Below are 16,689 nucleotides of genomic sequence, written 5' to 3'. Positions count from 1 at the left end.
TATAGTTTTAAAGAAATGTAATACAATAATCTCTTTCTGGAGGAAGGGAGTGTCAGGTATGACGGGAGTAATGGAGGAAGGGCTGGAGGTGCAGGTAACCCAGGATAGGCTGGGTGTAAAGGGGATCCGATAAGGCGTTCCCCAGACCCTACAGTCTCTTCTGAGAGAATAATAAGCAGCTGTAACCCTGAGACACTCCCAGGCCTGTGTCCTCAGCTACAAAAACCTTCACCAGGCGTCTTATCAGGTTCTAAGGATATCATGTAAGACAATACATGTGAGAAGTGCAGGGGGAACAATGGGAGGAAAGTGCAGTGTGATATGAGGGGGACTAATGTCAGTGGCTATTGTTGAGGCCTTTGTCGGCTCCAAGTACACCAAGAACTCACAGCTCACTGAGCTCCTTTGGTTCAATGGTCTTGCTTCTGGTTTTGATGGAACTACAAGTGCTGTCCCTCATACTTTAGCAATGGCAAAGCGTACACACAGAGGTCATGTGTTGTTAGTGCGTTTAAAATGTAATTAACAGGTTGCTGTAAGTGTAAACCTGCCTCCCCTATCCGGGAACATATGATACATTATCTGTTAACTGAGCGCTTAACTAAACTGCATTTTTTTAGAGCAAATTTTACGTTCAGTGTTGTGGTGACATGTTTCCATACATGCCATAAAATGTAAAACAATGTAAATGATCAAGTTAGATTTCTGGAATATCATTGTCTAATTATTTTAAATGTTCTCTTTTTTAGGTAAACGCGTTGCCCTGATCAGGAGTTGAAATTTCATCAAGACATGAGCTTAAGATGTCCACTTATAAATCTTGTGGGCTCTACAGGAGGTTAACTCTCTATGACACTTAGACCTGTCCTGTATTTTTTATTTCTGCATTTCTGCTTTTTATTAGGCACCAATGTATGTATATATGGATTTTTTTTATTTCTGTATGTAAGAATCCTTTACAAAATAAGTTGAAAATATGCTGCATATTTAAATTTGCATTTGTTTCACAGAATTGTTTGAGTCTACAAGTATATTTTTGACAGCAAAATAAAAGGCAACCTCTATCCTTTAAGTGATGTTTTGGGTGTGAGTTATTTCTTCCTTTGTGTGCAGTGCTTTGGCACTCCAGGTAAAGAACAATGTGCTTGACATAATTGGGTCCTATTTGGTTATGAAAAGAGCATGCATGCTGACAAAAGCTGGCAGAGTGATCAAAGCACCATGCGTCCTGATCAAAATCATACACCTGACATGGCTGTAGTTTATGCAGACAGACTTATGAAACATGGGAATCAGATTTCAGACCGTGCCAAGAAGTCTTCCTATTTAAAATCAGTTCCATTCCACATTGTGGACTATCTGTCAAATGAAATGCATGTGCACAATATAATACAATTAAATCAAGAATGATTATATGCTTTCTTGCTGCAGCTACTTGACAACTGGAGGCAAATTTAGTTGCTGTTTCCTGTAGGTAATTCATGCAGGTTTGGTCTTTTCAACAAAAAAAAATAGCACAATCTTACGTATGTCTCTCTGTAGAATTTCACAACATAAGCAGAATGTAAGCAGAAGAATAAAAAGGATCCATAGGACCTTCTGACAAATTGTTTCTTCTTTTCTATCCTTCATTAATCTCTGTTCCTTTTATGAGACTCACTTCCATTTCCTAATCATATTAATATTCTTACCCCATCTTCATTTCCTTTACCAGCATCAGTCTTTCCTCCTTTCCTATAGCCATCTTTCAGTTCAGTTTGCTTCCCCCACGTTGTCTTCACCCACCCTTACTCATTCTTTTGCTCCCTCTGTCACCCTTTTTTGCTTTCTCTCTCCCTTGTCTTTCTCCTGCTCTCAGATGTCAGATCATAGTCTAGTCTTCCGCTTGCCCTGTCATCACATTTTTCACACAACCCCATCCCTTAATTGGACCTGTATCATCATATCATATCATGTAGAATACCTGATCACAGCAAGAGATGAAAGATGGCCTCTACCTATCCCCTCACAGATACATAGACACGCACATATAGTGTAAACTCACACAAGCATGCGCATACACACACACAAATGCACACATCAGTGGTCGCATGGGACAGGAATCCAAGCTGATGGCTGTGTCTGTGTACATTTTTACACCTCATGTTTGCACCAAGTTGTTGATGTGATTGTTACAGTGTGACAGGTGAGATGGTGTGTATTCCAAGAATGTCCAATGATGTTTGTATCAACTGCTAGTGGCTTTTGTGATGAGACAAAGGATGCCCTGAAGCCAGCAGTGCCACATCAACAGGTAACTAGCAAAATAAAGGAAACATCAACAAAAAGTGTCTCAGGAGTGCTAAAATAGCTCCAACTTGTCTTGGCATCAATTTAAGGGAGGCAACAGAAAATACTGTGCAAGCTATCCAGTCATTCATGCTTCAAAAATAAAATGTAGACTGGTTTCTTGTTTACCATCTGTTCATAGTCTCCAGTGGCCTCTTTCATTCATCCAGAAGAAAGAGTCGATGACACAGTTAAAGACATGCCCATGTCTACAAAATGCAACACTGATCCAGCATTGACACACATATAGTGTGATTATTTGTTTATAAGACTTTCACATCTGTTACACAGCTGCAGAGTCCTATAGTGTCAAACTATCAAGAATTCATATTTTTGGCTAATAAGCTGTTTACCTGTAGTTCCTTGCACCTAGTGTCCATTTAAGTATCAGACAGACCCTAACTAAGGGGGCATTTGATTTCTGTAAAATAATAATTATTATAGCACACATAGTGTTTGGTTAAACATTATTATACTTCGGTTCTTTCAGTTTGCAAATGTTTACGTGAGGAAAATTTTTTTATGTACTGACAGAGTTTAGAGAATGTTGTGTAACCAGCAGAACCTGAAGCTCAGCTAATGGTGTTTATAGCCAAACAACTGCCCATTTATTAACTATTATGTAAACATATTGTACATGGGCCAGAGTTTTAACAAAAGGTGAAAATGCTGAAACATGAAATCTTGATCATGCTGTGGACAGATGTAGTTTTATTTAGTGAATGCTCTTGTTTGAAAAAAAAAAACATTAAAGTGTGCACCCTATGTGAGGGAAAGGCAAGATCTCTTTCCAGTAAAGCATACACACCAGAGCAAAATGTGTGTACTACAAATAAGGACATAATATGAATCGCAGGTCTGTTTTCTGTGGGGTTTGTCAGTCTTTTAGACACTAAATAATTTGCTTGTTTTCTCCTGACATGACAAGACTATGTTTTAATAAGCCTGGAATCTAGCACTGATTAACATTTCCCATTAAGATCCTAAGCTGAAAAACATGCAAAGACTAAAAGGCATTTACTTAGAACTGAACTACTGAAGGCAGTAAAAAAGAAAATGCAAGAATTATAGCTTGGAAAAAATATATCTTTTATACGTTAAGCTGTTTTATCAGCCCAAAAACATGACCTTGGTAGCTGCTGACGAGAAAAAGTAAAGAATATAACTTCTAAACTCCATTATGTGATAGAACTTTTTTGCTTCTTTCTTTGTCTCCCTCCTTTTTTTCCACTAGACGGCACAGGATTTCACTTTTATCTACAGATAGCAGGACTTTGTGTTATCTTATTTTGTGTGGAAGAAGTTTCACAAGTACCCCATGATCCCAACAGACGACAAGATACAGAAAGTCTGGAAACTTCACAGTGAAGAAAAAAAAAAGAGTACTTACTGAAACCATCTTTGGTGTGTATTTAGCTCTCTGGTTATTCTCTCAGACGATCTAGAAACCATAGTGGCTGTAAGTTGACTGTACTTAATACTTAATTTAATTCAAAGATCTGTGTAGTTTTCAAAAAGCAGCTGGTTTGAGATCACTACTGAAACTGGCTCTTCAAAATGGTTGTTCAAGGTTGGTGGAAGTTAAAAAAACTTTGCTCACATAGCACATATTTTCAAATGAAAATCTTGTTATAAATAAAAGTGTGATTGACTTTTAGATCTCAGATACATCAACTGAGAGAACTGGGGAATTTACCTTTTTGATGATGTTCTTTCACAGCCCAGTCAGAAGACTTTGGGTACACCCCAATTGACACACCTATCAAGTTACAAATTTGGCAGCAGTGGGACATATCGAGCTGACCATCATCCAATGTTGTGCCGCCAGTGAGTGTTTGTCGCCCATGTTTATGTGATGTTCTGCACCACTGACTTTAGTCAGACCTGCACCTTTTCAGGTGCATGTTGAATCGGCTGTGGTCCTGTCAATGAGAGAGACCATTCTTATTAGCTGTTCAGCTTAGCAAGTCAGTGCTTGAGAAGAGGCCAAAGGCTATTTACAGCCTATTTACATTATTAGACATATTCTCAATTAGTCATAACTATAAACCATAAGCTGTGGTGAACAACAGTGATATGAAAATGGTAGGCATCTTTGCCATTCTTATAATTTGTATATTTGCAATCCTTGGTTGTCCACTTTTCTTTCCTCTTCCTCAGGCATAGAACGTACTGCTAGTTACCCATTGGCTGTAGTCTTTAGGGTCTGTTCAAGTTCCACTTGTTGGCCCAGACGAAGACAAAACAATGACAACAGAGCAGAGGGCCTTCATTGCTGCAAGTTCTTTGATGTCAGCTTGTCAGGAACTGTGTGTTTGTTTGTGTGTGTGTGTGTGTGTGTGTGTGTGTGTGTGTGTGTGTGTGTGTGTGTGTGTGTGTGTGTGTGTGTGTGTGTGTGTGTGTGTGTGCGCGCGTGTGTGTCTGCGTGTGTGCATGTGTGTGTGATCTGAAGCTCACAGCTTTCTATTAGTACCATATTACGTACATGGACACAATTAAATCAGGCACAATACAAACCAATTCTGCCAATTCTGGACTGTAGCATTGACCAGAAGATGCTGTCCTTTTTAGTAAAAAGTAAGTAAAAGTAAAAGAAATAACACATTAAGTACATCACATGAACAGTGTCAGGAATGTTGAAGTAAATGTTACATGTCTTCAATGTGTGATTCCAGCTTCTAGTTTTCTGGATAATCAGTAGTCGGTCCATTAGGAGTGTATGCAGACATGGATTTGTAGGCTGCATGCAGTTGTCTATAGACAGTCCTTCCAGACACTCATGGATTGGGGCGGCAATGATATTTATGTCAGTGATACTGTAGCCGACCCACATCTATGAATTGCCCTTACAGCTCCCTTTGAGTATCGCTTCATGTACTGGTAAGAACACTGAAAGTGAAAAGAAAGAAAATATTCAAAGTGTTTTCTTTAGGTTCCAAAATACATTTTATTTATTTCCCAAGTGAAATTTGTCTCAGATTAAAGGAATTAGTGCATAAAAAAGAATGCAGGTGCCAGCACACAATATTAACTGTTGGACAGCAAAACCCTGCACAGTGGTTTGTGATGCTCACAGACTGGACAGTCTTCCCCTCTTCTTTAGGAATTCCCTGATTGCATTAACACAGTTACACACTCTCACATCTTGAGGCTGCCTAGTACAACCAAAGTCTGACTTGTGGCCACTGGAGCAGTTGATCCTTGCTCAAGGGCACCACAGCTGTGTTGATGAGGGAGGAGACAGGCTTTTTCACATGCCACACGCTGATTTTTACCTTGCTGCTCCAAGGATTGAACCGGAAATCATCCCGCCACAAGTTGTCCACTACCACTGCCCCCAGTTTACGTTATAATGTAAACCACCAGCAATGTGACTTTGCATGCCGGTGATTGAACAACACAGCAACTTGCCAGTGAATGTCACGTAACATTGCACATTGGAAAAAAAACCACATTGAACTTTTATCTACAAGACACTTTGTCATTTTGATTTCCCTAGCCCCATGATTTATAATTATATCTATTTACTCCTGCCAAATGCAAAAATATCCAAGGGATACATGTTAAGCTGATAATTAACCACACAGATGTACTTTGCATGTCACTGAGCAGGTAATACAGCCCAGTAGGGCTGTATTACAGTGTCTTCTCAAATTTAGGGAATGTTGGTGATCTGATATCCTCTCCTTTTCCATGAAAATCACATCACATCACAATGATCCACTATCACACACTGCCGTGACATGCTGAGGCTGCTTTGTTAAGGCTGGACGAGGACAGAAGACATCGCCTGTAACAGGTTGTGTGAATGTGCCTTTGTTTGCGTGTGTGAGCGTGTACGTGTGTGTCTTTCTCTTTGTGCCCAGTCGAGAGTGATTGATTTTGAAGTGTAGAATCTTGACAGAGTGTTCGGCTATCCCAGGAGGCACGAGACCACAGGGCCGAAACCGACGAGGAGCCTTCACTTTCTTCTTCTGTCTCTCTGTCTTCTTGCTTTCCCATCCATTTTCCCACCTCTGCCTTCTCTCATTCTCCATCTGTCCCACTTTCAATCTAACCCCTCTTCCTCCCTGCTATTTTGACCCTCTCCTCTGATGGGTTTATTGATATGTATTACTGATATTTATTGCCTGCTAAAATGAGCCACTGTCTTGCATGTGGTCAGCGGGGACCCCTATGTGGGTCAATAAAAGAGAGACTTGCCTGGTGATTTGCTTTGAGGGAATTCACAGCTTGTATCTCTAAGCTGATAGCTGGTGTCAAACTTTCATCCAAAGGAAGAAAACAAGGGGAAAATCACAGAATTTCAACATTACCTAAATAAAATAGCTTACTCGTACTATCTATGTGCCTTCACTTGCTGGTCCCAGTTTTGTTTCTTATATACATACTGTACAAGGAAGGAATGAGGACACAAAATTACTCCATATATGTCTATATATGATAAATAACACATGAAACCATGCCCTTGTATCATACATTTGCTATCTAGAAATAAATAAAGGTTGAAAATGTAATTGAATTCAATTCTCATCAACACATGAAGATATGAAAACTAGAAAGTGCAAATATTTTATCTAAAAACAAAACTTCATTTATACTGACCTATTTACACTGATGTTTAACAATTTATTAGCACAGTCATATGAAACTAACACTGAAACCAGAACCCAGAAGAGGCAATTTTAGATCCTGGTGAACCAACTCAATTCAGCTGTGCAAAACTCAGATTTATTTTCTTGAACTGTACTGTGTAGTATCTTAAACATGCTAGTTGTCACAAGGACTAAGGGTAACAAAACAGAGACAGTGTTCCTCACTACTCCACTATTAGTGATGTCGTGTCACCCACTCCTGGGGCTCCGGCTTTGTTTTCCCATCATGCCCTCACTGCCTGCTGGTTGGTTTAAACAAGCAGTATTCTTCTTCTTCAGCCTTTCAATTATTCCATGCCCCGCAGCAGCACCCTGTACCCTCCACATGCACCGAGATGGGAGTTAAGAGAGTAGAAGGATTAATTTGAATTTGGTGTTTAATGGATGTTTTGGGGTTTCTCAGTGTTTGTATTGTCATTGGTTTGGCGACTTACGACTGCTATTTCCAGTATTAGGTGTTGTTTCTAGTAACACACACCAAAATTTAAAAGATAAGCATTAAAGGAAGACCTGACGTGAGTAAAGTGCAAATAGTGTTAAACCGGAGGCAGTTTGAAAAAATGTAGTCTGAGAGTTCACAAGTCAAACTGTCGTCCGATAAAAGTAAAAGGTACATTTTGCTAAAAGACATGACAAATGCAGTTTTAAGTCCTCTGTGGTATATTTTGTGTTTTATTGTAGAATATTTTAAATGTCAGAATATCCAAACATAATTGGAAACAATGTGCCACTTCCATTCCTGTCACAATGTTTTGCCAATCCAACTGTCCCTGTCTTCCAGCCCCTGAATCCCACGGCAGCTAGACACAGGTCAAGTTCCCCTATTGAAAGGGTGAGATAGAGGCTGAAACACTGCAACCACAATAGCGGGCTGTCTAGACAAGGCCCCACAGTCCTGACCCCAGTTAGACCCTGTCCCCCTAGGGGCCTATAATACCTTTGTTTCCACATTGATAAATTCTATTTCCTGTCATACTTGCACCACAGCAAATACTGTGACATCCAAATTTCAAAGTTTGAATACAGGCACAGAGGTAGTTCAAAGTGACTGTGTGACTTTTACTTTATAAATTAATAACAGGTGGGTTTTATGTATTTGATGTCAAAGAGTAGTTTGCGAATACCTTTAATAATATCATTATTAAGCAAATTAATTAACAAAATAAATATTCATCTTATTTAGTGTACAAATAATTTGGAGAAATGTTCTGAATTAACTCCTGATGTTAAATAATAAAATAATCTTAAAATAAAATAATGCTTTAGGTACTATGAATCTGGTTAACTTTGCACATTTGCCTCATAGTGTGTGATGTCAATATGTCTGGTGTTATGTTGACTTAGGGTCCTTGGTTTCCATAGATGCATGTCTGGGTTTTGGGCTTGTGGGTGCAGTCTTGTGATTAAGGCATGAATTATCATCTAGTCACAGAGCGTAAATTAACATACAGCCTTGGACAGAGTACACATGAGCAGGCCACTTCTATTCAGGGGCCCACAAGGGAACACGGTCTGCTGGCCTGAGACACCTTATAGTATGTTTCAGCACACGGCCTTCTCGTGGCTCGATGTTATGCTAATTAGCTTGTGTTTGTACATACATGCAGGCAATAATGTGGACCATACAATGTCAGGTTGTCCTTGTGCCAATGATTATTTGACCGTAAAAACTGAGTTCAAAAGACAGAAGAAAAATATTAACAGGAAAGGTGAGAATATTTGGAAAGAAGTGGAGATATTGTAATAACAACAGTGCATGAATAAATAAGCCAAAACATGTCATCAAAATCTGTGGAGGTGAACTATTATTGCACCATCTACAGTTAACAGCCCTTTCCACATTGGCTGTCATGCTCTTACAACAGTCTCTTGTTATGCAGACAACAAAAAGGAAAATCATACTGAACAAAGCATGTAACAAAGTATAAATTAGTGGTTTATAATCACAATACTTTATTAAGCACGCATAATAAATACCATATTCAACACATTATTTTCTGTTTCATGTTTTACAGGCTGCCTTGTTTCACTTTCTGTCACTGAGTTCCACAAGTGTCACCCATTTCAAGACCTTATGCGGGAAACCATTTTCTGTCACTACGCCACCTCACAGCTTGGAGCTGAAATGTATACACTAACATTAGCAACACAGGGTCTTGCTTGCTTTCTTCCATTGTTCCTACAGATTCCTCGTCCTCCCCACTCCATCTTCTGCCTCCCAACATAGAGCCATGAAGTGTCTGAGTCATCCTCGATTACAGTATGTATTTATAGACAGTAGAGTCAGGACCCAGGCCTTGTGTGCATGCATGTGTGAATGTGTATGTGTGTGGGGGTGGATGGGTGTTTCCAACTCACACTCCCTGAAACTAGGCCCTGAGTCTGAATGACTCACCTCAGCTACGGGATGCTGCCACCAGGAGAACTGACATCACCTGTCCTAACACCCGGAGTTACTGCTTACTGTGACCTCACTGTGACTCAGGTTAGAAAGGAAAGGTGCCGGTGTCTATTATGTCGGAGCTTAAAGACACTCTCTCACTTTCCCGTTTTTTCTGCATAGGCAGTATTACTGTGTGACACTGAATTTGTGAAAACAAAGGTGCAGAAGCTACAGTTGTTTCAGGAGCCTGATAAAATTGTTAGTAGAATTACAGTTGTCATCTCTCTTTGACTTCACTATCACCCACACACATATGCTTTGATCATTATATCTGTATATTTGTCTATGTGTATGTGTTTAGATTTACATATGCATTAACTGAATTCCGTGCTCAAGTTTGGAGTAAAAAAGTATCTTACACCACAACAGTACACACACATACACACATACAAACACATATGCAGACAAATGCACAAATACAGGGGTGAGGCCTGAGGGCTATAAGATCTGCAGCTGCCTGTCTCGCCTGCTTGAGTAGGGGGGCTTCTTGGGCGAGAAGGTGGTGAATGCTTTCCCGATGAGAGATGAGGCATATTATAATCTATATTAAATTACCCTGATTAACAATTTAGCCACGATCAGGCTAACCGTGGGGGTGCTCTATGGGGAGGCCCAGGGACTATTCATCTCCACAGCACCAGGGTCGAAAGGTGCCCCAAGTTCACAGGCTCAGGCTCTTTGTTATGCTAACACCCTATCCTAAATCAGCTGCCTGCTCCATGGTCAGACACAAGCACTTTCCTGAGAACTTTCAGGGAGTCGTCATTCCACTGTTCTTCTTAAAACCGACCCCCCCCAACACACACATGCACACGTAGACGATACTCTTCGCCAAATTCCATGCACAATTCAACATTTTTTATGTGAAAAATAGGTGGGAGCTGCAGGATGTTGACTGTGTGTCCTCAAGCTGGACATTGAAATTTTAAATTTTATAGATAAAAATACTATAAAATTTGGTCCCACTGTGCAAAAATGCACAAGATTAACAATTTTCCTTTTATTGTCAAGACTGCCATGCAAAGGTGTATACAATTTCAAATTGTGATAAATGTAGAAAAAAAATCAATGTATTTACAACTACATGTGAAAATTGAGGAGACCTCAGAACTCTCACTTTACACAAATAACAGGCGTAAGCCTCTCTGTCTCAAGGGAGGAATAATCAATACACTTTAACAGGCGAGTTGATAAGACATATATTAGAGGTCAAGAGTCAAATGCTGGTCAAACACCCTTGACCTAAGGTCAAAGTCTTTAGCGTGAACATGTCACTGGTGTGCGATCACATATGTATAAAATCCTGAGTTAGTGATGACAAAGCATATTTATTTGTAAAAGAATTTTCACAACCAAATCCACAAACTCCAAATCCAAAACTTTCTCTAATATTTTTTACACATTTGCATATGGAAATAACCAAGCACATTACTTTTACAGCATTTCTCAATGTAAACACATTTGAAATGAAAATTGTTTTTTAACTTTAAAGGCATTCTAATTTATGATGAGGTTTAAAATGTATTTCAGTTACAGGAAACGGACACTGTTACTGACATTAACAACAGACATAGTAAACAATAAATTGTAATTAAAAAACAAAACAAAACATGCAATATAATTATATACCACAACTGGGAAAGCATTAATTGGGAATTGCACGTGCCTATAACTGCCCTCATTTCTCATTCACTATGCCTCACCCAGAAAAGAAAGGAAAAAACTTTCTCATCAATGCAAATTAGAGCCCACAACCTGGGGAGCCTTGCTTGACTCACCGGTTCTCCACAAAGCCAAAATCACAGACTTTCACTTCCAAATCTTGTTGTCATACACGACTACAGATGCTCCATATTAACACAGGATAGACAGTCATATCCATGGATTACTCTTCAGTCACTTATAAAGCCGTCTTCACACTCAGGCTGCCACAAGAGAAAATAAGGACGCTTCTAATTCTGCCAGCATAATTGCCTGATTATAATGAGCTTCTCTCTCTCTCCCTCTCTTCCTCTAGCTCTGCCTGTATTTCTCATTGTGTCTGTTGCTGCACACACACACACACACACACACACACACACACACACACACACACACTGTAGCCTAATTCTGATATAAATCAAAGAGGAAAAAAAATCAGCATTAATATTTGCTGCTGCTGCAGTGGCACTGCTGCAGTGTTTGATGAAGCCTGGCATTTTCCTGTGACTTCAGCAGACAGGAAATTAAATATAGAATAAAACAACAATATAGAGTAAAATCAGCTATAGTAATACCCAACCTAACACTTTTATCAATTAACTGATTTCAGACAGGTGTCTGTTAGCTGTAGAGTATGTGATGCCAAAATGTGTTTGTTGACTTTCCTTGTGTGGGACATACAAAAACAGGAGGAAGCTGGGATAAGTTTAATCTGACATATTGGACAATCACATAACCTCCTTCAAGCCTACACTGCTAACATTTTGTGATGGTACATTGTGGTGCATACATTGTGTAGAGGGAATTACTTATATCTAGGACATTTTAAGAAAAGGCCCTGAAATTCTCTAACTTTTAAATCAAATGTTTTATCTAATTATATAATGGTTTAAAATTGAGATGTTATTACTTAGTCAACTATACAACAATTCACAGTAGTCACACAATAACTTCCACAGTGTTCACTTTTAATAAGAATGAGCAAATGAGCAACACATTTCATGTTACAATTGTAATAGCACAATTACAGGCTAAATAATAAATATGTTTATTTTAACCTAAATTTACTGCTTCACTTGTCTGACTAACCTGCAGTAATTTTACATTTTGATCCGCAGTAATGACAACAGCGACATTTATGAACACGAAAACATGCACTTATTAAATGCAACTCATATTAAATTGAAATATGTTGCTACTGTTACTGCATGCAAACTTAAAAATAAAAACATCCAGACTAGGTAGACTAGTCTGGATGTTTAATTTTGTTTTTAAAAAAAATGTATATGTTCTTCAAATTATAAAAATAAAAACAATTGCATTCCCCTGTGAGTACATTTAAGTGTATTTGAAAAGGAAAACCCTTCAGCATAGACAATACATGGACATCTCATGACAAAATATTCAAATTTGTTCTTCCATCCTTCTAAAGCTGTCTAAGCCCAGACACAAGCTAAATGAGCATACCCACTCATGAATGCTATTGCTTAATTACAATCCTTGATGGAAAAACCACTGAGGGAGAAGGCTGAACACAGCCATGTGTTAGGATGGAAGCAAAAGCTTTTTTTCTTTATGAAGAAACTAAATGCATGTGTTCAAGTGTATATGAATGTCATTAATTGTAATAGATTGTAATTTTTTCTCCTGCTGTCGTACAAAAAACAAAGACATTCTGCATGTATTTCAGTTTAATTTACAAAAATTAAACTGATGTTTTGAATGGGGACATTGAAAGGCCATACTGGATTCAAAAGCACTATCGGAGAATGGGATCTAATGTCAACAGTGGTTTGGACTGACATTTACATACAGTATGTAGGCGTTATTTAAATATCAGCTGCAATAAACAGGAGAATAAATGAATGCTAGAAAAAAATTATTCAGCTTTTGGTTATTAGTGACAGTAACTTGTGATTTGCTATTATGGATTTTTCAGGTTAGAGTGAGCCAAATCAAATATCAACACTGAAGATTGATCATGGATGTAAAATTAAATTGAATGTTTAACTAGAAAGAAATGTTTGTTTTACGTGTCCAGACTTTGTCCACCATTCAGAAATATAGTAAACACCTGGTACAAATAGTACTGTATTGAGATTGTTCAGATATAGACACACTGCATCTCAGATATTTAATTCTGATTTCTGCAAAACCTTTTCTAAATTGATTAAAAGAATTTTAAAAACTGAGTTTCTATGGTATATTTGTGTGGTTTATGAAATTGTGTGTTCCGAATGCCACATTATTCTATTTAAGCAAAAAAGCTCTCTGTTTCTGTAAAATAACTTTATGGTACACATAAATTATTCAGTAGTATTTGCATTTGCTTTGTAATTTGCATTCTTGTAGATTACACAGAATGGAGAAGAAAGCGCTGCACCAAAAAGAATGACATTCTGAACCATTTTCAGTCTTACTGGTGAGGAGTTGACATGGATTTTTGTTCTATTTTCCTCTTCTGCTTGGAGGTATGCTGCTGAGATCAGTGACACACATTTCAAACTGTTGTTTGATTAATAAAAGAAGGAAACGATGTATAATGCTCACCAGCACCGACGCACAAAAAGCCCTGCCATTAAAAATAAATTGTGACATGCAACAATGAGTCTATTTGATTGACTAGGCTGAGATTTTTACTGTAATATTCTTATCATCTTTATTTATATTGTAGGTCTTGTGAGTTGAAACTCAAAAGAACCAGTAGGCACAGAGGAGATGTCATATGGATTAAACACTAGGAAGGGGTGTGAAACTCTCACAGTACACTGAAGATCCTGGCGATTATGTTTCATCTAAAAATAACAAGCCTGACTAAAAAGAACAGACAACACTGAATAAGAAAAGAAAGAAAAAAAACACAAGCTCCAGTGAGAATAGAGTTCAAACAGCAGCAGTGATAGTGCTGAGTGTTATATGGAATACAAGTAGGAGAATGTACAGTATGAAACTCCCTTCAATTATAAATGAAAAGGGAATCAATGTGAAACGTATGGAACAACCCAGAAACAAAAATAAAACAGCCAGTGGCTCTCTAGAGTCACTTTCGTGAAATGACATCCTGTTTTCAAAATTGTAAAAAAAAATTTTTCATGTCAATTACTGCATCACGTGAACTTTGTTTACTTAATTGCTGACATCATGCATTATTAAGGACAATCTTTAGAGGGATACTTCCATGGTCTCTGGGCAGATGAAACAGTTTGGTGGCAAACGCCTGTGTGTGTGTGCCTACGTGCCATGAGGGGTTGGTACAATGCATCAAGGGGGTGGAGTAGGTATCCCTGCAATAAGGGAGGAGGGCTTAGCCAACATATGCGCATGAGCAAATAGCACCTAGCCGTTACATGTCCACATGCTGTTTTGCATGTACATGCACATGTGTGCACAGGTGCAAACACAAATAAATATGTATACTCTGTGAGTGTTTATTGATTAAATGTCCCTTGAACTATGTGGCAAACAGAATATGTACTCATCATGGTATATATATTTTTTTTTTACAATCAATGCAATTAGGATTTGACTTTTACTGTGGCCCTATATACACTATGTAGTGCCATATACACTGTGATACACTGTGTGCAGAGGAAGAAGTACACAAACTTAATACTCAAGTAAAAGTGCAAGTATACCACCAGAAATACAATATAATTTAAACAGTACTGATTATGGTAGTTATGGCTAAGGAAATGGTTCATAGGTCATTGTTGGTAAAGGTGGATTTTAACCATTTTATGTTCTGACAAGTGATTAAACAATAATGATGATCAACGTTTAGGAAGATACAGATACATTGACACACGTTTCTGATATTTTATTGTGGCGATGGGTTAAAAAAATACATGTCTCAATCTCCAAATGATTTTAGTTTAGCTTACATTGCAGTAGCCTTCTACGTTTTTATTGATCTGCTTTAGCGTTACACTTCATATTAATTAAGGACGTATTTTAGGCAGAAACATTCTTTGTCATCTTACGCAAGGTTAAAAAACTCTGTTGAGCTTGATTCGTTTAGCAATTGATACATGTACAAAGTACAATGTATGCTATCAAATTCCGACACGGATATCAACAAAGCAAAAACTGGGAGACTGCCTCTAATCGCTCGAGTATGTTCGACAACTACACATCTGATACAGGCGCCGATCGATATATCGGCCGATGTGCTGGTGCGCTCTTCCGGTTGCAGCGGTCCTAATCCCTGCTCATAGCTGTCTAGAATAATCCTATAAACAATTTTAAATATATTATGAATAATCCAAAATTAGAACAGTGAAGAATGGAGTTTTATTTATTATATAGTGGAAATATTTTTTGGATTAAAAAAAGATTTGACGATGAATATTTAGATCCTCATATTTCAATTTCCGTGTACAGGCCTATTCGAAGACACCTTCTTATCCAGAGTTTTAGCTTGACCTCTATTGCAGTTGAAAATACTTGGGAGCGGAGGTTGAATCCATCGATTATTGACGATGTGACCCACCTCTGTAAGGAAACGATGGTAGTTTAAATGAGGAACCCCTTCTTTTTGCGCATTTTATCGTAAGAAGGGCTTATGTGCTCCTTGCTGCTTGATTTCCGAGTCGGGGTGCTCAGTGTTGTCGGTGTAGAGGCCGTTTCAGCTGCACTGCATCAACATGGTAAGTGTGGCAGCGATCATCTAAACGTAACGATTTATTTTATTTGGTGCATTTTATTAATGGAGAATGAGCGGCTAACATCAGTTTTATGCGAATAGCCATCGCGAGGTGGCTTATTCCTTTACGTATTTAGCCAGTTTGTTAATTGTGATTGCGGTGTCGCGTTAGCTTGGCTGGCTAGCCAGTGCAGGTGCTTGTTGCCGGTTGGCTAGTGTAGCTATTTAGCTAGCCTGTGCTAAAAGTAGTTAAACGTTGGCTGCAGTGCAGTAATGCTAATAACTTCCAATGGTATTTTAAGTGGTGTTAACTTACCTTACATAAATGTTAGATAGTCTTGCAGGACAGTAAGCGCTTTGTGTGTTCGCACCAATCGTGCCAATTTAGCAGTTAGCATCAAGGTGGCAGCAAGATACCTTTGGGAGAAGTCAAGGTCTGTTCATGTGGCTGACCTGGTCGTTTTGACTTCGGGATGCCCTCAAAGGGATTGTTAGGTTCATTTTCTTTAACGTTAGTAGCTTTCCTTCAATAGTAGCTCATTTGGCATGAGGCCTTTTGTTATGTGTTGTGCTAGTTAGTTTGGTTAATCCAATTTAATGCTAATTGTTTAACAAATCTTATCAGGAAAACGTTTGCACACGTTTTGCACTTGATGGATGTTTTAGAGCAAGCTCTGATGTGAGCGTGTTTGATAATACATTTCAAAATCAACTGGACATATAATTGCCAGTCTGGATTGCAGCCATTACAGTGTTCTTACCATTATTGGTGTTAACTTTTTACATCAGTAATCCCAAAATTTACGCCCCAAATAGTTTGTCTGGAATCTCAGACGTGACAGTGTTAGTAATAAAATGCAATGAAATTGGGCGATTCTGGGAAGTTTAAATCGTTATCAAGCTAATTTGTACTCTCCCCC

The 16,689-nt window shown here is 38.4% G+C and overlaps 1 protein-coding gene and 1 long non-coding RNA gene across 2 annotated transcripts in view; both read left to right on the top strand.

Annotated features, from left to right (window-relative positions):
• Positions 1-1,072, top strand: part of LOC137135706 (uncharacterized) — a 36,524-nt gene extending 35,452 nt beyond the window's left edge. Inside the window, exon 4 of the long non-coding RNA XR_010915480.1 lies at positions 750-1,072. This is a non-coding gene — a long non-coding RNA (uncharacterized lncRNA). The remainder of the gene's footprint in view (positions 1-749) is intronic.
• A 14,454-nt stretch (positions 1,073-15,526) lies between these two features.
• Positions 15,527-16,689, top strand: part of tmem161b (transmembrane protein 161B) — an 18,011-nt gene continuing 16,848 nt past the window's right edge. Inside the window, exon 1 of the mRNA XM_067521368.1 lies at positions 15,527-15,773. Coding sequence (XP_067377469.1) covers positions 15,771-15,773 — 3 coding nt within the window. The 5' untranslated portion in view covers positions 15,527-15,770. The remainder of the gene's footprint in view (positions 15,774-16,689) is intronic.

Source organism: Channa argus, chromosome 11, assembly GCF_033026475.1.
Source record: "Channa argus isolate prfri chromosome 11, Channa argus male v1.0, whole genome shotgun sequence".
In the NCBI taxonomy this organism is placed as follows: Eukaryota; Metazoa; Chordata; class Actinopteri; order Anabantiformes; family Channidae; genus Channa; species Channa argus.
The sequence above is the reverse complement of the archived record's forward strand: the minus strand, read 5'-3'. Positions and strand labels throughout refer to the sequence as shown.